General features: G+C 38.3%; 1 protein-coding gene across 3 annotated transcripts in view; it reads left to right on the forward strand.

Moving 5' to 3' along the window:
• Positions 1-813: 813 nt before the first annotated feature.
• Positions 814-24,709, forward strand: part of LOC148090092 (uncharacterized) — a 99,253-nt gene continuing 75,357 nt past the window's right edge. For all 3 annotated transcript variants that reach the window (XM_087812153.1, XM_087812162.1, XM_087812171.1), the window contains exons 1-4: positions 814-1,103; positions 12,384-12,448; positions 18,987-20,158; positions 23,910-23,963. In XM_087812153.1, coding sequence (XP_087668279.1) covers positions 1,057-1,103; positions 12,384-12,448; positions 18,987-20,158; positions 23,910-23,963 — 1,338 coding nt within the window. In that variant the 5' untranslated portion in view covers positions 814-1,056. The remainder of the gene's footprint in view (positions 1,104-12,383; positions 12,449-18,986; positions 20,159-23,909; positions 23,964-24,709) is intronic.

The following is a 24,709-nucleotide window of genomic DNA, read 5'->3' on the forward strand; positions in this document are numbered from 1 at the left end:
ACACAAACACTGATGATACAATAGAGTCACACATCACAACTGCACACACACACACTGATGATACAATAGAGTCACACATCACAACAAAACACACACACTGATGATACAATAGAGTCACACATCACAACAAAACACACACACTAATGATACAATAGAGTCACACATCACAACTACACACACACACACATATGATACAATAGAGTCACACATCACAACAACACACACACTGATGATACAATAGAGTCTCACATCACAACACACACACACACTGATGATACAATAGAGTCACACATCACAACAACACGCACACTGATGATACAGTAGAGTCACACATCATAACAACACACACACACACTGATGATACAATAGAGTCACACATCACAACAACACACACACACACTGATGACACAATAGAGTCCCACATCATAACAACACACACACACACTGATGATACAATAGAGTCACACATCACAACAACACACACTGATGACACGATCGAGTCAAACATCACAACAACACACACACAAACACACACACATTAGTTGATTAGAAAACACATGATAGTATCCTCTCATACTCATGGTCTCACCGGTTCATTGACAGTGTGTTTGATCCTCTCTTGTGTTTCTGCTCCAAAGGTTCCCGCTCAAGTCTCGGGGCTTTTATTGTGAAAATCTGCTGCTGCTCCTCGGTTTGTCTCGCTGGGAAATCAGCTGAGCGCGACCGAGGGAGGCGTGTGTTCCTCCCCCTCGTTCCTCATACAAACTTTCATTTAGCAACTCCACACACACTCTCCACACACACTATCCACGATCCACACACACTTCCTCCTCTCCTGGAGAGACACTTTTCCCGGACAGTGAGAAGGAGGTGCAGGTGGAGAGTTGGTCACTGACAGCGACGCAAAAGGAGGTTTTTTTCATTGAATTCAATCTTCTTTTCATTTTTTATTTTTCTTTTAACGCTGATCTTCTTCCTGACACACCTGGGATGGAAAAACCGAAAGCTCTGGCTCTGGATTGTACCAACTCTCAGGAAAGAATGAAGTAACAAGAGATGGAGCCAGAAAATGCCCTGAACTCCAAAACCTCTGGAGTCGGGGGGTGAGTCACTTCTTCTCTTCTTCTTCTTCTTCTTCTTCCTCCTCTCATCACAATAGAAAACAAACAAACATCTGCTCCACCATTACCTGCTCGTGCACGTCATGACGCCTCTATTACACAGTAATAAGCACGCGCTCTCCCGAGAACATGTGCACTTGATTTGGATCGGATCTCCAAACGAGCTGCCAAAGTGAGTGGGACTCTTTTCCCTCTTCCAGAAAATGTATGAGAGGAGGAGAGTTTTTTCGTTGTTTTTTTTTTATCTCTCCCTCCCTCTCTCTCTCTCTCTCTCTCTCTCTCTCTCTCTCTCTCTCTCTCTCTCTCTCTCTCTCTCATCACTCTTAAAAAAACCCATCATTGCATCATATCAAGAGAGACTTGGCTGGAAGTAAAGTGCTGAGGCTTCATGTCAGTGGAGACTTTTTTTTAGTTCATTTCCAAAACAATAAAGTGTGGAAATGAATTATTAACGCATCACGATAATGAAAGTATGAATATTCATGATGAAAGTATGAATATTCATGAGGTAGAATCATGTTTTCTAAACACACAAGCAGATATTTTGACTCAAGACTCTGGGGTTCGTTGTTCAAGAAGCTGAATTATAAACGATTGAATGACTAACTCTTCGAAAACCGTCCTGGGTTCGAGTGGTAACTGCAGTGAAGTTGAACCACTTGTTCCCTCCAGCCTTGACCTCCTTGGCAGAGGTATTCAGCGCGATGTGACACCATGCAGGATTTCTTTTATTGGACCAAGTGCACGAGCCAGATTATGACAAACTTAAATCTGAGGTCATTGAACGTGTCGCACACGACGGTTTGTTTAAATCAATGTGTTGGTGATTAAGGATGACGGTAAAAGTGAGGTTGAAGGAGTTTAATATTTTGATACATGTATGTATATGTATGTGTATTAAAAATATGTGATAATTTATAATTTTTAATTCTGTAAATTAAGCATTTCTTAACTGCACACTTCGACCAATCAGTGTCACGTTCTGTAAAGTTGTCAATTTGTACTTCTATGTCTCGTTGTTGTTTACGTCTTCGTCCGTCTGTGAACTGTGCGGCGCAGCTTGTTAGGCTCGGTTGCTATGGCGACACATCTTACTACTAACCCTTGTGTTTTCTCTTGTGTTGCCTGGACTGGAAGGAAGTTGTGTTGTCGCTACAAACCCAAACGTGTTTGTTGTATCCCCTGTGTTGTCTCTGGGTCAAGGTGACCCACAAAACGCCAAAACAAACGTGTTTGTGGTATCCCTTGTGTTGTCTCTGGGTCAAGGTGACCAGAAAGCCCCAAAACAAACGTGTTTGTGGTATCCCTTGTGTTGTTTCTGGGTCAAGGTGACCCAAAAGCCCAAAAACAAATGTGTTTGTGGTATCCCTTGTGTTGTCTCCACAAACACAAACGTGTTTGTTGTATCCCTTGTGTTGTCTCTGGGTCAAAGTGACCCGAAAGCCATAAAAAAAACTTTTTTGCGGTATCCCTTGTATCGTCTCTGGGTCAAAGTGACCTGAAAGCCCAAAAACAGACATGTTTGTGGTATTCCGTGTGTCCTCTCTGGTTCAAAGTGACCCAAAAGCCAGATAACAAACGTATTTGTGGTATCCCTTGTGTTGTCTCTGGGTCAAAGTGATCCAAAAGCCTGGAAACAAATGTGTTTGTGATATACCTTGTGTTGTCTCTGGGTCAAAGTGATCTGAAAGCCCGAAAACAGACATGTTTGTGGTGTCCCGTGTGTCCTCTCTGGGTCAAAGTGACCCGAAAGCCTGAAAACAAATGTGTTTGTTTCATCCCTTGTGTTGTCTCTGGGTCAAGGTGACCTAAAAGCCTGAAAACATAGTTGAAGTCAAATGCAAATATATTAAAAGAATAAAATTGAAAGCTTTAAGAAAATGACTCCGCGTCACGTCCGCTCCTGCAACATAACAAACATGGATTCCACCGTTTTTTTTTACGTTGTACACACAACACTTCAAATAGTCTTTTTAGAGATAAATGTGTCCTTGTTTTTACTTGAAATAAAGGTTGAACAGTGACTCAAATGTAACTTTAAGGTTGGAGACTGCGATGCTGGAACGCGCTCATCTATCGATGATCAATCAAATAGTTTTCGCATTAGATTGTCTCGGACTATCTTTCTGCCTCGCAGCCAACTTACCCCCCGGACTCTTCTGTTGGTCTTTGATGACTCATCCTGATGATGGAAAACACATCTGGACCAGATAGATGATACGACTTCATGGTTTCCCTTATTGCATCCAAATATCTATCATTTAAACCGCGCTGTGTCAGCAAAACACTTTCTACCCAGTCAATCTGTTCCAGTTAATAAAAAAAGGAAATGTACTATTTAAGAAAACAAACAAGGTAATTGTAGTAAAATAGTCGAAAACAGGGATTTTAAAAGAATGTAAAAATCAAATGAAGTAGATTTAAACTTTTAAAATGCCTTGAAAAATCAATACAAACTATACTTTGTTTGTTTGTTGCCCAGCAGGTGTGCGACAGCAGAGGCCAATAAGCAGATGTTCGACTTCCTGTTGTGTGTTAAAAATGATAAACAACTCGGATCAAAGCCACTCACTGACCACATGGAAGCAACAGAAGATTCTTTAATTTCCTGCTCAGTGGGAAGTGACATATTAAACACAAAAAACTGCTGAGCAAGAAGCATAGTAATTTATATATTTATTTATTTCCGGTAGAATTTTAATTAATTACTCTAATAAAAAAATGGGAGTCTCAATCTTTCAGGACCAAGTATTCAGGAGGGACTTGAACTGATTTCTTTCTTGGTCAGTACACCAGAGCATCTTTAGCTATACATTTAAAATATTCATACATTTAAAAATCACAATTTTTATGAACTAATTTGCTTTTAATACTGTATTCAATGGCGCAGCATTAATTACATTTTTTGCTTTCAAATCATAGTTTATATAGTTTATTATTCTTTTTTATGGGTTTTATTTCAATAACATATTTGTATTAACTTTTTTATTATTATTTAAAATTAACATGAAATTATTATACTGGGGAATGTTGATTTTGTGTTGAAAAAAATAAAATGACGGCCTCTAGATGGCAAATAAAGCATGAATTGAGATCCCACCGATGACTGAGGACGAGAGGATACAATGAGTACAGCAACTTTTAAAGCTGATGTTTGGACATATTTAGGTCAAGTACTCGACAATACTACACATATATCCTTGTTACTACACTATCACAAATCCAGAGTCAAGTACTGGACAATACTACACATATATACTTGTTACTACACTATCACAACACCAGAGTCAAGTACTCGACAATACTACACATATATCCTTGTTACTACACTATCACAACACCAGAGTCAAGTACTGGACAATACTACACATATATACTTGTTACTACACTATCACAACACCAGAGTCAAGTACTGGACAATACTACACATATATACTTGTTACTACACTATCACAACACCAGAGTCAAGTACTGGACAATACTACACATATATACTTGTTACTACACTATCACAACACCAGAGTCAAGTACTGGACAATACTACACATATATACTTGTTACTACACTATCACAACACCAGAGTCTAGTACTGGACAATACTACACATATATACTTGTTACTACACTATCACAACACCAGAGTCAAGTACTGGACAATACTACACATATATACTTGTTACTACACTATCACAACACCAGAGTCAAGTACTGGACAATAATACACATATATACTTGTTACTACACTATCACAACACCAGAGTCAAGTACTGGACAATACTACACATATATACTTGTTACTACACTATCACAACACCAGAGTCAAGTACTGGACAATACTACACATATATACTTGTTACTACACTATCACAACACCAGAGTCTAGTACTGGACAATACTACACATATATACTTGTTACTAGACTATCACAACACCAGAGTCAAGTACTAGACAGTACTACACATATATATTTGTTATTACACTATCACAACACCAGAATCAAGTACTAGACAGTACTACACATATATATTTGTTACTACACTATCACAACACCAGAATCAAGTACTAGACAGTACTACACATATATATTTGTTACTACACTATCACAACACCAGAATCAAGTACTGGACAATACTACACATATATACTTGTTACTACACTATCACAACACCAGAGTCAAGTACTGGACAATAATACACATATATACTTGTTACTACACTATCACAACACCAGAGTCAAGTACTGGACAATACTACACATATATACTTGTTACTACACTATCACAACACCAGAGTCAAGTACTGGACAATACTACACATATATACTTGTTACTACACTATCACAACACCAGAGTCTAGTACTGGACAATACTACACATATATACTTGTTACTACACTATCACAACACCAGAGTCAAGTACTGGACAATACTACACATATATTTGTTACTACACTATCACAACACCAGAGTCAAGTACTGGACAATAATACACATTTATACTTGTTACTACACTATCACAACACCAGAGTCAAGTACTGGACAATACTACACATATATACTTGTTACTACACTATCACAACACCAGAGTCAAGTACTGGACAATACTACACATATATACTTGTTACTACACTATCACAACACCAGAGTCTAGTACTGGACAATACTACACATATATACTTGTTACTACACTATCACAACACCAGAGTCAAGTACTAGACAGTACTACACATATATATTTGTTACTACACTATCACAACACCAGAATCAAGTACTAGACAGTACTACACATATATATTTGTTACTACACTATCACAACACCAGAATCAAGTACTAGACAGTACTACACATATATATTTGTTACTACACTATCACAACACCAGAATCAAGTACTAGACAATACTACACACATATATTTGTTACTACACTATCACAACACCAGAATCAAGTACTAGACAATACTACACATATATACGTGTTACTACACTATCACTATATATCAAATTAGTTGACCCTGTATCTTGATACGAGTCTTATCGCGAGATTCTTCCAAAACACAGCCAGTGTGTTTGACAAAATGTTTTATTTGAATGTCCTTGATGGCTGTGGTCTCCGCAGAGACACTTAAGTGCAGGGTAGTTACGAGCAGCTGTCAGCGGTGCACCGGTACATTTCAACAGCCCACTGTAGAAACCACTAATAGACTTGTGGAGTAGCTTTCATGACATTGTGTCGTGCTGCTCGATGCAAACACGAGTCCGTGGAACAGCGTCTGCCAAAGCTTGACCTGTGTGAGCGTCTGACAGATGCTGATAACAGACGTCCACCTGTGACGAGAGCAGCTTCACGTCTGTAACATGGACCACATGTCACTGACAGGAGGGTCAGGACGTCTCACTCTGGACCTCCTGTGCAGCGATGGTAGAAGAAGGTTAGAAAACTGTTACTGGCATGTTATGACACTTGTTATTACAATATGTTTGGATCCTAATGTTCTCTGCGGTGCAAAGTTTAACTTGGACTGAAGCTGTTTTCGTCTCAGGAACTTTTTCCACGACTTTAAACCACAGCTTGTTATGGATTTGTTTTAGATTTGATGATTCTGAATGACATCTACTGTCTTAGCTCAGGATTGAATATTGTAAGTAGAACGTTTACAAACTTTGGAATTACGAACAAAAGAAATTAAGAAACAGAACATTGTCTTTTAGAAAGTTTGAAAAGCACTGAGACAGGACAAACCTCTGCCAAGGGGCGCATTTCACACGACATTTTAAAAAACAGCATAAATCTAAGGTCTAGGACTGCTGCGATACATTAATCTCATGAGAGGATTCGATACAATATATTCTGCTCACGATACAATACAATACGATATATTCTGCTTATCATACAATACGTTATGATAAATTATTTTCACGATACAATACATTACGATATATTCTTCGCATGATACAATACGTTGCGATAGATTCAGTTTATGATACAATACGTCACGATATATTCTGCTCACAATATAATACATTACGATATATTCTGCTCACGATACAATACATTATGATATATTCTGCTCACGATACAATACATTATGATATATTCTGCTCACGATACAATACATTACGATATATTCTGCTCAAAATATAATACATTACGATATATTCTGCTCACAATATAATACATTACGATATATTCTGCTCAGAAAACAATACATTACGATATATTCTTCTTACGATACTATACATTACGATATATTCTTCGCATGATACAATACGTTGCGATAGATTCAGTTTATGATACAATACGTCACGATATATTCTGCTCACGATATAATACATTACGATATATTCTGCTCAGAAAACAATACATTACGATATATTCTTCTTACAATACAATACATTCTGATATATTCTGCTCAGAAAACAATACATTACGATATATTCTTCTTACTATACAATACATTACGATATATTCTGCTCACAATACAATACGTTACAATACATTCTGCTCACAATAAAATACATTACCATATATTCTGCTCAAAATACAATACGTTATGATATATTCTTCTTACAATACAATACATTACGATATATTCTGCTCACAATAAGATATATTAATTTGATATACACGTTTCTCGATGCACTTATTTTGTAAAGATTTTAGTGCCATCTTGTGATTGTTCTCTTTTGGTTTAATAAATAGAACTGAAACCAAAATATGTCCAAAACATCAGATTTAAAGGCTGCTGGAGTCATTGCATCCTCTTGTCCTCAGTCATCGCCAGAATCTCACAGGATTTCATTGTGTATCTGCGGAGGACGTGCAGCACAAAAATTTAAAACAGGATTCTGAATAAAACATCAAATGATGTGATAAACACTTTATCGAAACATAAACCATAAGAGAACTTTGATAAAAATGAAAGATTATCGTCACAGCGGCTGTTATATCCTGTTGCCCTGTTTTCAGTGACATTTGTATGCAAATAGGTGTGTTCCAGTGCTTGTTTTTGATTGGCTCCTGTGGGTTCTGTTTACTCCCACCTCTGCCTGCTCTGTGATTGGTCAATCTTCACCTGCACCAATCCTGATCACCTCACCTGCCTCACACCTGATATAAACAAGTTGCTGACTGTAGTCATGTTTGCTGCTGCTCTGTGTAAACAGTCGTCCTTTGTCTCCTTCGCTGTGACTTTGGTTTATTCTGTCTGTTCGTGAGTTAACTTTGGTTCTTTGTTCATACGATTAATAATTGAACTCGTTGTTGCTCGTTTGTTAAATGTTTCTTTGACCTGACTTTGACTAGCCTTGGCTGTGCTTTGGTGCTTCTTCAATCTAGTGGAGAACAAAATAACAATTTCAAAAAGAACACAGTGCTGTTCAATATTGATAGTTACATGAAAAATACAAATAAATATATATTTTTTTCTAACACCCCTAATATGATCAAACCAAAAAAAACAACGATTGAACTCCCTGACTATAAAGCTTCCCCTTGTTCCACCCTGGCTGAACTTTCTTCTTCATCTTCTTTAATCTCTGCATGATTGACACCAAATACTGATCCTCTACTTCCTGACTCTTCCTCCTTTCATTAACCACATGGATTTTGTCTTTGGTTACGACAAAGATAATCATGTGTGTATCGTCAAGACGGTGTTATGTATCACGATATATAGTGAAACTGTAGTATACTGTAGTATTGTGGAGTACTTGACTCTGGTGTTGTGATAGTGTAGTAACAAGGATATATGTGTAGTATTGTCCAGTACTTGTCTCTGGTGTTGTGATACTGTAGTAACAAGTATATATGTGTAGTATTGTCCAGTACTTGACTCTGGGGTTGTGATAGTGTACTAACAAGGATATATGTGTAGTATTGTCCAGTACTTGACTCTGGTGTTGTGATAGTGTAGTAACAAGTATATATGTGTAGTATTGTCGAGTACTTGACTCTGGTGTTGTGATAGTGTAGTAACAAGTATATATGTGTAGTATTGTCCAGTACTTGACTCTGGTTTTGTGATAGTGTAGTAACAAGGATATATGTGTAGTATTGTCCAGTACTTGTCTCTGGTGTTGTGATACTGTAGTAACAAGTATATATGTGTAGTATTGTCCAGTACTTGACTCTGGGGTTGTGATAGTGTAGTAACAAGGATATATGTGTAGTATTGTCCAGTACTTGACTCTGGTGTTGTGATAGTGTAGTAACAAGTATATATGTGTAGTAATGTCCAGTACTTGACTCTGGTGTTGTGATAGTGAAGTAACAAGTATATATGTGTAGTATTGTCCAGTACTTGACTCTGGTGTTGTGATAGTGTAGTAACAAGGATATATGTGTAGTATTGTCCAGTACTTGACTCTGGTGTTGTGATAGTGTAGTAACACGTATATATGTGTAGTATTGTCCAGTACTTGACTCTGGTGTTGTGATAGTGTAGTAACAAGGATATATGTGTAGTATTGTTCAGTACTTGACTCTGGTGTTGTGATAGTGTAGTGACAAGGATATATGTGTAGTATTGTCCAGTACTTGACTCTGGTGTTGTGATAGTGTAGTAACAAGTATATATGTGTAGTAATGTCCAGTACTTGACTCTGGTGTTGTGATAGTGTAGTAACAAGGATATATGTGTAGTATTGTCCAGTACTTGACTCTGGTGTTGTGATAGTGTAGTAACAAGGATATATGTGTAGTATTGTCCAGTACTTGACTCTGGTTTTGTGATAGTGTAGTAACAAGGATATATGTGTAGTATTGTCCAGTACTTGACTCTGGTGTTGTGATAGTGTAGTAACAAGTATATATGTGTAGTATTGTCGAGTACTTGACTCTGGTGTTGTGATAGTGTAGTAACAAGTATATATGTGTAGTATTGTCCAGTACTTGACTCTGGTGTTGTGACAGTGTAGTAACAAGGATATATGTGTAGTATTGTCCAGTACTTGTCTCTGGTGTTGTGATACTGTAGTAACAAGTATATATGTGTAGTATTGTCCAGTACTTGACTCTGGTGTTGTGATAGTGTAGTAACAAGGATATATATCTGTGTAGTATTGTCCAGTACTTGACTCTGGTGTTGTGATAGTGTAGTAACAAGGATATATGTGTAGTATTGTCCAGTACTTGACTCTGGTGTTGTGATAGTGTAGTAACAAGGATATATGTGTAGTATTGTCCAGTACTTGACTCTGGTTTTGTGATAGTGTAGTAACAAGGATATATGTGTAGTATTGTCCAGTACTTGACTCTGGTGTTGTGATAGTGTAGTAACAAGTATATATGTGTAGTATTGTCGAGTACTTGACTCTGGTGTTGTGATAGTGTAGTAACAAGTATATATGTGTAGTATTGTCCAGTACTTGACTCTGGTGTTGTGACAGTGTAGTAACAAGGATATATGTGTAGTATTGTCCAGTACTTGTCTCTGGTGTTGTGATACTGTAGTAACAAGTATATATGTGTAGTATTGTCCAGTACTTGACTCTGGGGTTGTGATAGTGTAGTAACAAGGATACATGTGTAGTATTGTCCAGTACTTGACTCTGGTGTTGTGATAGTGTAGTAACAAGTATATATGTGTAGTAATGTCCAGTACTTGACTCTGGTGTTGTGATAGTGTAGTAACAAGGATATATATCTGTGTAGTATTGTCCAGTACTTGACTCTGGTGTTGTGATAGTGTAGTAACAAGGATATATGTGTAGTATTGTCCAGTACTTGACTCTGGTGTTGTGATAGTGAAGTAACAAGTATATATGTGTAGTATTGTCGAGTACTTGACTCTGGTGTTGTGATAGTGTAGTAACAAGTATATATGTGTAGTATTGTCCAGTACTTGACTCTGTTGTTGTGATAGTGTAGTAACAAGGATATATGTGTAGTATTGTCCAGTACTTGTCTCTGGTGTTGTGATAGTGTAGTAACAAGGATATATGTGTAGTATTGTCCAGTACTTGACTCTGGTGTTGTGATAGTGTAGTAACAAGGATATATGTGTAGTATTGTCCAGTACTTGACTCTGGTTTTGTGATAGTGTAGTAACAAGGATATATGTGTAGTATTGTCCAGTACTTGTCTCTGGTGTTGTGATACTGTAGTAACAAATATATATGTGTAGTATTGTCCAGTACTTGACTCTGGTGTTGTGATAGTGTAGTAACAAGGATATATGTGTAGTATTGTCCAGTACTTGACTCTGGTGTTTTGATAGTGTAGTGACAAGTATATATGTGTAGTAATGTCCAGTACTTGACTCTGGTGTTGTGATAGTGAAGTAACAAGTATATATGTGTAGTATTGTCCAGTACTTGACTCTGGTGTTGTGATAGTGTAGTAACAAGGATATATGTGTAGTAATGTCCAGTACTTGACTCTGGTGTTGTGATAGTGTAGTAACAAGGATATATGTGTAGTATTGTCCAGTACTTGACTCTGGTGTTGTGATAGTGTAGTAACAAGGATATATGTGTAGTATTGTCCAGTACTTGACTCTGGTGTTGTGATAGTGTAGTAACAAGGATATATGTGTAGTATTGTCCAGTACTTGACTCTGGTGTTGTGATAGTGTAGTGACAAGGATATATGTGTAGTATTGTCCAGTACTTGACTCTGGTGTTGTAGTATTTACAGACCACATGAATCTTGATGAAGTCGTAACTGCTTTCATTTGTTTTCAAACCAAAATATGTTCAAACATCAGCTTTAAAAGCTGATGGACTTACTGTATCCTCTCGTCCTCAGTCATCGCCAGGATCTCATTTCATAATTACATTAGCTGCTAATTGAAATACAAACCATAAAACAAGTTTAATACATCATTTGTGAACAAAGTTAAAAAGATGCTGTGTCTGAAAAAAGAAAAGGAAAACGATGGTGTTGGTTTGTTGCTTGTATCTCCTGGAGTGACGTGGATGAACGACACACTGATGCACTGAACCTGCTGCGCTTGTCTCTATCAAGACTGAATTCCTAGATCTGGAGCGATGAAGTGTTCACCAGGGTTGACAGGCTGAGAATCAGTCACCTGGTTCTGATCTTCCCTCTGTCAGAGCCGGAGATAAAAACATTCGTCTTGTCTGGAAGCAGATGTGTGTGTGTGTGTGTGTGTGTGTGTCGACAACCAGGTGACTGATGGGTCAGACAAACAAATGCACTTTTGATCACAGTTATAACAATCAATGAGAAGGTTTGGATACGTTGACGCTACATTTTCCATTTTGGGAAAAAAACAGGTGTTTAATCTGATTTTCTTCTCCTCCAGGAGAGTGCTGATCTTCTGGATTATCATCTGGTACGTCTGGTCAGTGGAGCTCACACAAGCTCAAGGTGAGTCCAGTACTGATGAAAAAACTTTTTTTTTGTTTCCAGTTTCAACTTGAATCCATCAATTTTCTTATTCCAAGTCAGTGGTTTCCAATCCTGTTCATGTGGCTGATAACATCGGTGAGGTAGTAATGTGTTGATGAAGCTTCATGAAACAGTGTCATTATCTTCAGAGTCCACTAGATGGTAGTGATGTGTTGATGAAGCTTCATGAAACAGTGTCATTATCTTCAGAGTCCACTAGATGGTAGTGATGTGTTGATGAAGCTTCATGAAACAGTGTCATTATCTTCAGAGTCCACTAGATGGTAGTGATGTGTCGATGAAGCTTCATGAAACAGTGTCATTGTCTTCAGAGTCCACTAGATGGTAGTAATGTGTTGATGAAGCTTCATGAAACAGTGTCATTATCTTCAGAGTCCACTAGATGGTAGTGATGTGTTGATGAAGCTTCATGAAACAGTGTCATTATCTTCAGAGTCCACTAGATGGTAGTGATGTGTTGATGAAGCTTCATGAAACCATGTCATTATCTTCAGAGTCCACTAGATGGTAGTAATGTGTTGATGAAGCTTCATGAAACGGTGTCATTATCTTCAGAGTCCACTAGATAGTAGTGATGTGTTGATGAAGCTTCATGAAACAGTGTCATTATCTTCAGAGTCCACTAGATGGTAGTGATGTGTTGATGAAGCTTCATGAAACAGTGTCATTATCTTCAGAGTCCACTAGATGGTAGTGATGTGTTGATGAAGCTTCATGAAACAGTGTCATTATCTTCAGAGTCCACTAGATGGTAGTGATGTGTTGATGAAGCTTCATGAAACAGTGTCATTATCTTCAGAGTCCACTAGATGGTAGTGATGTGTCGATGAAGCTTCATGAAACAGTGTCATTGTCTTCAGAGTCCACTAGATGGTAGTAATGTGTTGATGAAGCTTCATGAAACAGTGTCATTATCTTCAGAGTCCACTAGATGGTAGTGATGTGTTGATGAAGCTTCATGAAACAGTGTCATTATCTTCAGAGTCCACTAGATGGTAGTGATGTGTTGATGAAGCTTCATGAAACAGTGTCATTAGCTTCAGAGTCCACTAGATGGTAGTGATGTGTTGGTGAAGCTTCATGAAACATAAATAATAGAAAATAGAAAATAATTTGAAAATTAAATAAGAAATAAATTAAATTATATATTTGGATTGTTGTATTGAAGTTTATTGCTCACGTAACGCAGCATTTAAATACTCTCTTGTTACTTTTTCATGTTTAATTAGATTCATAGTATTTTATCCCTCGATTAAACCAGAGTTAACTTCTAAAATCATGATTCCCAATCGTTGCGTCATCGTATCTGGATCTGCTCTGAGTTTGGAGGCCAAACCGTCAACAGTCTGACTCTTAACTTTTCTCGTTGCTCACGAAGTGAAACTTGTTTGACGCGCAGACTCCCCTCGGAATAACCTCTTCCTGTTCATGATGGACTTGTCTAAGCTCCGTCATTTGTTCCACATGAGCTCTGGAGGAGGCGCCGGCTCGGAGAAACACAGTTGTTTGCTATTTTTGCTGAGAGCAGGAGAACACTTGGGGGTTGATTCACTGGTGTTTGTGCACAAGCAGCAGGAGATTCACTGAGACGCCGTTTATGTCTTTCTCCCGATAAATGTGTACGTTTGGACGAGATGGGCGGCAAGACTTCAACGCTAGTGTCGTTGTTTTAATTTAATTTGGAAAGAAATGGATCCAAAAATGAACATTGGTCCCAAATAATGTTTCCAAAAATTCACTTTAAATGTATTTTTGTCATTTTCACTCTTTGTCAATTGGGTCAATAACTATAACATTTAAACGATATTTAATACAACATTGATTGACAGATACAGCAACAGACAATAGATTCATAAAAAAGAACAAATGCAATAAAAAGAAAGTGCAAGATGACACAATCTGAAGATAAAGATCAAAGAAAAATGATACAAAGATTAACATAGAATAGAATCATCTTTTACCTTCTGCCCCCAAACTCGGAGTTAAACAATCTAGTAGCACGAGGAATGAATGAGTCCCTGAGTCTGTTAGTGTTGCATAATGGGAGGAGCATTCGTCCCCCATATAAAACCTAAATGCTTCCAATTTCTACTAAATCGTATTTGATACAAAAAAAACAAACAAGGATGATTAATGTCAATTAAGCTACAGCCAGAATTCTGAGCCGCTCTAGTAGAAGAACTCACATTTCTCCTTCAAACTCTTCACTGGCTGCCAGTTTCTTTCAGGATCATTTTAAAATTCTGGTTCTTACTTTCAGATCTATTCATGGTCAGACCTTCCATCAGTGATCTGATCCAGACTTACACTCCAGCTTGGGCTCTGGATCAGAATCTACTGATGGTTCCTGAACTTCAGGACCAGAGAAGAGAAATCCTTCCAGACTGTTGCTCCTAAGCTTTGGAACCATCTCTGTGTTTGATGATCTACTGACTCCTTCAAGAAACATCTCAAGACACTTTTATTCGAGCAGGCTTTTCCTTGATCCTCTGAGACTCCTGTGTTTGTCTCGGTCTTATCTTGATCTTTTAAGTATATATTTTATTTGGTATTATTTTGATTGTTTAAGCGCTTTGTGACCCTGGTCTAGAAAAGCGCTCTATATATATAATTGACTTGTTAGGGGGCAACAGGGGGGCAGAAGACTCTCACAGAAAATTCTAATAAGTCCAACTTTAGAGCAGATTTAATACATAATAAATAAGTGTAATTTTATGTTTATTTTTCCAAGGCAACGCCAAGTGTTTCCGCTCACACTTGTTCACCAGCTTGTAAAATATCAGACGAACGCAAGAACGAAGATGGACTATAAATCACGGGGGTCATAATCAAAGCACCACTTCCTTTTGATTGACAGGTCACTTAAGGAACGCCGGCCGCTGTCACGACTCATTTCCTGTGTTTGCATTTACCTGGTCATCCTGATGCCAGAGCTGGACTCTGAGGGTCCTTGAGTTTGACAGTTTCAAACATCGTATTTGACAAGTTTCTCCAGCGAGAGTCGAAGTAACGGATGAGATCATCGTCCATGTTTCAGAGGAACTTTAGATCCAAGCGAAGCTTTTCTCACCTAAATTATATTTTACTTTAAGACTCAAATGTTTCTGGTTTATGACTCAAAATAAACTCATGGTTTTAAGTTCAGACAATACATTTATATTTCAGTTGTTTCATGAAATCTTTTTCTACTTTTCGTCGGATTGTTTGAGGATCTCTGTTCATGTCACTGGCAAAATATGTTTCCTGGTTATTGATCACAAATGATATACATAAATATATTCATATTTTCAACGTAACCAATGACGTTATACATTTTTTATTTAATTAAATTTAACTATCTTACAGGCTTTAGTTGACAGATTTGTATTTACAGTAATATTCGTTTTTTTTTTGTTTGTTTTTTGTTAACGTTTAAAAAATACATCTCAGAGAAAATGTGATTATTTTAACATTTTTCTCTTTCTAAGGTTTAGGTTTTATTAGATACTTTATTGATCCACGGAGGAGAAATGATCTCGTCCTGAAGTAAAAATGCATCCTTTCTAACAAACATCTATAAAAATGATCAAATAAATAAATACAATCAAATAAATACCATTAATGCATACAAACGTATAAAGATGGAAGATATAACACACACACACACACACACACACACACACACACACACACACACACTCACATTCTTCTGATCTGAGATTAATTTTCTACATTTGTTTTGTGTCGCCGTGGAAACGTGTTTGTACGCAAGATCTGTTTATAATCTTTCCGTTCGCACACACACACTGAGAGGATTAACACACAACATTGTGTGAGCTCGACATGAAATAATAGTTCCTCTGTTCGACAACACAATTACACAGTTAGATGAAACTGCTGCTGAAAAATCGTTCGTAGAAAAGATAAGAAGGAAGAAAAGATGATTAACGTCTTTTTGAAAGTGAATATCTCTGCAAATAATGAAGTTGAACTCTTGACTTCTTGATTTGTTCGTCTGTTTGAAGGTCATTTTTGACGAGGGCTGCAGGATATTGGAAATAACTGCGATATTCAATATTGGTGTCTTGAATTGCGATATCGATATTAATGTGATATTTTTTCTTTCACCTAAAAATGTAGCTCTGCACGCGCAGTCGGAAACCGATGCAAGTCTGAGCGACATCAGAGAGGAGCCGCCGGCGCGTGGTGATATCACCAAATCAATAATAAATCCACCTCCTTGTACACGCACACATAACACTTTATAAATGACGCTAACAACTTAGCTCGTTAGCATACGGCGAAGACGGACAGGTTTTCACTTTTTTGGAAGTTCCGCGATCTTGGAAGAAGATAAAAACATGTATATACTGAGCTAAGTGAGCGCGCCAGCAAAACACGTCGCCATAGCAACCGACCCTAACAAGCTGCACCACACAGTTCACAGACGGACGGAGACGTAAACAACAACGAGACATAGAAGTACAAATTGACAACTTTACACAACGTGACACTGATTGGTCGAAGTGCACATTTAAGAAATGCTTGATTTATACAATAAATAATTATAAATGATCACACGTTTTCCATATGCATATCACACGTGCCAATATCGCTATATTGATATTTTTTCGATATATCGTACAGCCATATTTTTGACAGTTTCTGTGATTTATTATAAGTCCTGATATAAGCTGATTGGACCAGCTCCATCACTAGTTGGTACATCAACCAATGGGCTGCCTACTTTGTGATAAGCTCCGCCCATTAAAAAAACAAAAACAAAAACAAAACACCAGAAAAGGTCGGATGAAAAGGAATGAGAGAAAAAAGAAAAATGCACCAAAGACTTGGAGATCAAATTAGAGATTTTTCAAATTTTCTTCCATGAAACAAAAACATTAGCAACTCTAGAAACAGGAAGTCAAATAATAAAATCGAATGGATTAATTAATCAATAAAAAAAAAAAGACTGATTTTGAGAAGACATTTTTGGTGACTTTATTAGTTTAAAAATACTTCTTGAATCACGAGAGAATCTGCGCTCAGTGTGTTTCTGAGCTCGAATCTGGTTGTAATTAAACGTTTGGATCTAATTAAGATCTTGGAATCGTAAAGCAAACGTTTAACTGTGCAACAGTCATTTCCTCACCACAGTAGCGTTTGAAAGAGTCGTTTCATGATGAGACGATGATTTCTTGACAGACCTCCATCAGCTCCGAGGGTTTTTAAATGTTCTCACCTGCGTCTCCAGGGAACGTCCATTTCTCAAGACTGTTCTAAGAGAAAACACTTCTCTAAACCAGCCTTTCTAATGTACATTTCTTCAGTATTAAAATGAATCCAATCATTCACAGGATTGTACGATGATACTTTGAGTTTGTTTTACAGAAGAGTGAACTTTACTGAAGTGAACTTTACTGAAGTGAACTTTACTGAAGGTCACGATCACTGTTGATTCAACGTTTCATAGGAGACACATTTTTTATGTAAAGCATAAACTGATTAAACACTAAACTTAACTTTTTCATGTCAAGATTAGTTTACATTTAAATGTAATGTTTTTAAAACTATTTTAAAATTATTAATCCATAATATTAACTAACCGTCAAGTGTTGCAGTGCATTGTGGTCCAGTAATAATTTCAAGTTTATCCTTTACAAAAATCCAAAAACGTCACTTTATACAGTATATTCCCAAGTCATTGTTAATAAACTTTACACAAAAGGTAGAAAAAAATCTAAATAATTTAAAAAACATGGTTTTTCTATATATATAAATGTAAGTTTAATAAAAAAAACCTGTTTTCAAATTAAGGCCATTTGATGCTGATTTGAGGAGCGTGTTGTCGTTACAGGGTTATAATATTTTGTTGAAATAAAAACTCCTAGCTGCTAGTATATATTTAATGTCTTATTTTATTTTGGCATCACATGATGGTAAAAACACGTAATTTTTGTCACTTGAGTCAAAAAAATGTAAATATAAGAAAAAATGAAATGTGTAAAGATTAATGTCTAAGACGCATATATATTGCATATGTTTTGTAAATTAAAGATTCAATTAAATAAAAAAAACCTAATTTGAAACTGAAAGACATTTTCCAGGACATTCTTTTGGAGAGAATCTTGTTATTACCGTGTAATAAAAATACATTTCTCATTATCTTCTATTTAAAATGACACCAGGGTCACACAAATGCACAAATAAATGAAAAATATAGGGATGTGTATCTTATTTAGGTGAATATATTTACGTAATTTCAAATAAGTTTTAATTTAATAACAAACCTATATTTGAAATTGAGGATATTTCTCAGTAGATGATTTTTAGAGATCATCTTGTTGTTACAGTGGATTAAAATAACAATTAAAATAAGTTTAATTTATAAATGACACCTGTATTACATACAAATTTGTGACAAATGTGTCTAATATTGTGAATATTATTGAAGAAGATGCTGGTTTTGATTCAAGTATTTTCACTGGATTGAACTGAAAATTTTCTTTCTCTCCAGATGTGGACGTCCTGCAGCAGCTCGGCCTCTCCGGACGACGGGTCGGCGGCTCGTCCTCGGTGCCGGCCCACGTCCCGGTCGGCGTCATCCCCATCAAGTCCGGAGTCATCCTCACCCCCACGGCTCGGGTCCAGGCTCCTCTGCACGCCGTCCTCCCGGCGACCTTCAACTCCTCCAGCTTCTCGGTGATCCTCGGCCTGCTGGTCCATCGCGTCAACAGCGCCTTCCTCTTCTCCGTGCTGTCCCGGAAGAGGAAGCTGCAGCTCGGCGTGCAGCTCTCCTCGGGGAAGATCTCGGTCCACGTGGGCCAGAAGAACTCGGTTACCTTCGACTACGACCTTCACGACGGCCGCTGGCATCATCTCGCCTTTGACGTCCGAGGTCATCGGTTGACCTTGTACACGTCGTGTGGAGACAAGAGGGTCGAAGCCCAGTTGCACTCGCAGGAGGAGGAGGTTCTGGACGCGGGAGGATCGTTCCTGTTGGGGAAGATGAGCCAGAATTCGGTGCCGTTCGAAGGCGCGATCTGTCAGCTGGACATTTATCCTTCGGCTCAGGCAGCTCATAACTATTGCAGCTACATCAAGAAGCAGTGCAGAGAAGCCGACAGTCATCGGCCCGTGTTTCCTCCGCTGCCGCCACTGCTTCCACCGGATCTCAGCCCTGACTCTCCAGACAATCCACAGAGAGATTCTGTCGATGTCATGAGTTTAAGCAACACGGAAGCCAACCGTGAGGTTCTACAGAAGAGAACTTCCTTCAACCAAACTCCCAAATACGCCGCAGTGACTTCATCCGTTCACGCAGGGATTGAAGGTCCGTTGAAACTGGCCACTGCGACCATCACTTCTTCCCTCCGGATCAGCCGCACCTCCAGAACGCCTCTGAGAAACGTGACTGGGCTCGATGCGTCTTCCAGGAGCCGAACCCATCGACCCACGTTTCCGACGACCCCCGAGATTCCTTTGAACTCCGACCACGTCAAGACAAAGACGTGGACCACAGCAGCTTCAGAGGAACCGGATTGGAAGGCGATCAGTAAACAGGAAGTCCCTTCTTTCATCGTGGTCACACCAGCTGCTACAGATGGACCGCAAACGTACGACCTGGAGCCGACGCGGTTCTCGCTGCTCGCCGGACCCCCGGGACTCAAGGGAGAGCCAGGACCACCGGTGAGTGCATCTTCATCTTGATGTGGGGGGGATTTATTTGCTTGAAAGTTTCTTCAGATGTTCTTTGAGTGTCTGTCCTCGAGCCAACATCTATTTCACGGATTCACGTCGAACGAAAGGAAGTCGGAACATCTGTAAACATTTGCATTGAAGACGACAAACTTCCCCGAGTAACTGATATAAGTGATCCTCCTCCGGACGGGCTGACGATGTTTACACGACGCAAATTCAACTCAGACGAGAATCTCAAGGCGCTTCACGTCGCAAGACGGTGGTCGGCTCAACTACCGCTGCCCAGAAGGTTATTGTTGTTTGTGGACCCGATACTGAACGACAAACAGACGAGCGCACTTTGATCGCATCATCAGGAAGCGATCATATGAGGAACGGGTTTTAGCGGATAACCATCTGGATCCAGAAACCTTTTGAAGGATGAATCTTTGTCTAGAGAGCTGCAGTGAGACTCCACTGACTTCTCTTATGTCATATTGTTAGTGTTTTGATCATGAATCCTAGTATGTGACGTTTAATTTGACTTTTATTAGCGTCAATCAGATCAGAGCCAAACGATGGATTAAATGAAAGTAGAGAAAAATAATCATTTGGTGAAAGAACATTTAGTATCTTGATAATCAACAAAAAAGTATCGATGCAATTGTTTAAAATATATATAATTTAAAATGTACTTCAACCGTAAAACTACTTTTAAATTATTCATAATTCATAACTTTTCAAGCAATTTTGCAAATCAATATTGTGTGCAGACGATCAAAAAACTACATTGTTGAAGGTAAAAATGACATTTATCAAAGAATGGTTGGATTTAAAACCTTGAAACAGGAGAGTTTTGTAGAAAATGCTCAGATTTGACATTAAATAATGTTATACATTTAAACATTTTTTTATTTAATCTGATTTTGTAAGAAAAACTGAAAAATATCTTTGTGAAACTTTGGAAATTCTCGAGGAAGTTGATTTAAGTTGTGTTTGTGTCACTTCTTGTTGTTTTTGGAAATATAAATATTTATATTGGTTTTGACTGGCACTGAAGTCTAGAAGCTCTACTTTAATTTGTTTAAACTTTTTATTCCCATCATGACATTTTGAGTTTGAATTGCTGATGTTCGCAGCATGAGATTTAAATAAATGGTTTAACCTTCTTTAGAAATGGTTCGACCGTGTACAACCTTTGTAATTTGGACAAACACCAAAGATTTGACAAAAATTGACCGGTTGTTGGTTTGGAAATATATTTTCAAAACACAACAGTCCTTGTTGCGTTACTACTAAACATCATGTTTTTCCAACTTAACATTGAAAAAAGCTGTCGGTAGTTAAACTGCTTGTTATTTCCACTGTTTGTAGAAACGCTGTCTTCCAGCATCAGGAACTGTACGAGCAGAACGAGGGCTTTAAGTCAATCCTTCCTGCTCTGGCAGCGAGAGAAACCACAAGGCTGCTCACCCTCAAAGTCTTTTCCTTGAGAGAGACTCTGGTTCGACCGCAATGTAACTTCTGGAGGGTTTGTTGGAACCTCCTAACTGGATTCTGGTGTTCGAGCAGTGGATCGTATGTGGTCCGTCTTCACGTGACGTTGTTTAGCTTCCGTTGATTCAGCAGCGCAGACGAGCGCCTCGACAGGAAGTGTGGAACAGATATGATGGTCCGCTGCTGATTATCATCACCTGCTGACGTCTCTTTTCACGTCAGATCTTTGAATGAATCAACAAGTCATTTATTTAGTTTAGCAACATGATGGAAGTCATTGTTTATAGCTTTGACCCTCAACTGTTGGTTCTTGAGGGACTTGATAGACAGAAAAAATATGTGTAATTTACGTCGTATTTATTTGTACTGTTTGAAAGATGTTAGGGACAAGGAAGGACAACTAAAGTGTGTATGTGGGTGTGTGTGTTGTTGTGATGTGTGACTCTATTGTTTCATCAATATGTGTGCATTGTTGTGATGTGTGACTCTATTGTTTCATCAATATGTGTGCATTGTTGTGATGTGTGACTCTCTTGTATCATCAGTGTGTGTGTGTTATTGGGATGTGCGACTCTACTGTATCATCAGTGTGTGTGTCTGTTGTTGTGATGTGTGGCTCTATTGTATCATCAGTGTGTGTGTCTGTTGTTGTGATGTGTGACTCTATTGTATCATCAGTGTGTGTGTGTTATTGGGATGTGCGACTCTACTGTATCATCAGTGTGTGTGTCTGTTGTTGTGATGTGTGACTCTATTGTATCATCAGTGTGTGTGTCTGTTGTTGTGATGTGTGACTCTATTGTATCATCAGTCTCTATGTGTAATGTTGTGATGTTTGACTCTACTGTATCATCAGTGTGAGTGTGTGTGTGTTGTGATGTGTGACTCTATTGTATCATCAGTGTGTGTTTTGTTGTTGTGATGTGCGACTCTACTGTATCATCAGTGTGTGTGTGTGTGTGTGTGTGTGTGTGTGTGTGTGTGTTGTTGTGATGTGAGACTCTATTGTATCATCCGTGTGTGTTGTTGTGATGTGTGACTCTATTGTATCATCAGTGTGTGTTGTTGTGATGTGTGACTCTTTTGTATCATCAGTGTGTGTTGTTGTGATGTGTGACTCTATTGTATCATCAGTGTGTGTTGTTGTGATGTGAGACTCTATTGTATCATCAGTGTGTGTTGTTGTGATGTGTGACTCTATTGTATCATCAGTGTGTGTTTGTACAAAACTCTCTTTTCATTGAAACATTGACATTAGAAAATGATCTTAAGCTCCGCCCACTGAAAACACTTTGTTCTTCTGGAGATTCTTGTTGACCACACACACTCTGCTGTTATTGGTCAAACAGAGGTTTGTCACTGCTTGTCATCAATCCGGAAGTCTCCACCTCCAAGGGACTCCTTGTATAAACAAAGCGGGCCTCGATTACAGCTGGAAGAGTGAATCCATTATTAAATCATAATGGACTCTCGTAACCTCTCGTTCGTCCTGATTTCAGAGTAACTTTATAAAGTAATAAAGTGTAAAACATGGTCATGATGAGGAACTAACTGCGTCTTGAAGAAGGAAGATTTCTACATTTAAAACATTTGAGTCAGGAGAGTGTGGTTCCCCATTAGTTGCCCTTTAACACATATTAATATTTTAATTTTCTTTTCTTCTTTTAGTAAAACAAACTCCAAATGGTTATTGTGAGATGTATTTTTGTACCTAACGTTTTCTTGCTATTTTAGTTTTCAAGGTCAGTCTGTGAAAATAATGCCATTATTAAATGATGGAAGGTTTTGAGATGTTGATGTTTTCACCAGTTTAACGTCATCCTAAGGGATCAGCGAAAAGCAAACACTGACTAATAAGGCCTGGAGTGCGTCCGAGACTCTCCCCTTATCTGGGTTTTAAAGTGTAGGAGTCGCAGGCAGGAGTCATGGGAACAGAAAGAACCGTCCTAACATCTCCAACATTCTCCAGGTCCACAGGTTGACCCCTCATGAGAGCTGACCTCACCAGCTTTTTGACTAAAACTGTCTGATGTTGCTAATTAATGTGATCGGCTGGTGCTGGAATCACTTCTGCCGTCGCTGCCAAGAACTCAGTCAGTCCAGCTCCGCTTGGATCGAAATAATATTGGCAGCTGTTGCTTAGATGTCTGAGGTTCTAACGAGACGTTCCCAGGAATAAAATTATCTAACCGTAGAATACATTTATTTTCAACTGGGGCAAAATCTCGATTCCAAAATTTTTAAAAATATGTTTTCTTTTTAGGGCCTTCAGGGACTTCCAGGATTGCCAGGAAAATCGGGAAAACGGGGTCCACCGGTGAGTGTCAGTGGTTCTTATTTTTCCTATTTAACTGTTGTGATGTGTTGATGAAGCTTCCTGCGAGGTGTCAAGTTGTTCAAAGGTCAGTAGGTGGCGCCATTAGTTTTGAAATTATCTTTCATTAGAACAGTTGGAAAATAGTGCAGAGACGCCATCTAGTGGACTCTGAAGATAATGACACTGTTTCATGAAGCTTCATCAACACATCACTACCATCTAGTGGACTCTGAAGATAATGACACAGTTTCATGAAGCTTCATCAACACATCACTACCATCTAGTGGACTCTGAAGATAATGACACTGTTTCATGAAGCTTCATCAACACATCACTACCATCTAGTGGACTCTGAAGATAATGACACTGTTTCATGAAGCTTCATCAACACATCACTACCATCTAGTGGACTCTGAAGATAATGACACTGTTTCATGAAGCTTCATCAACACATCACTACCATCTAGTGGACTCTGAAGATAATGACACTGTTTCATGAAGCTTCATCAACACATCACTACCATCTAGTGGACTCTGAAGATAATGACACTGTTTCATGAAGCTTCATCGACACATCACTACCATCTAGTGGACTCTGAAGATAATGACACTGTTTCATGAAGCTTCATCAACACATCACTACCATCTAGTGGACTCTGAAGATAATGACACTGTTTCATGAAGCTTCATCGACACATCACTACCATCTAGTGGACTCTGAAGATAATGACACTGTTTCATGAAGC

This window comes from Callionymus lyra, chromosome 1, assembly GCF_982586985.1.
Source record: "Callionymus lyra chromosome 1, fCalLyr1.hap1.1, whole genome shotgun sequence".
Taxonomy (NCBI): domain Eukaryota; kingdom Metazoa; phylum Chordata; class Actinopteri; order Syngnathiformes; family Callionymidae; genus Callionymus; species Callionymus lyra.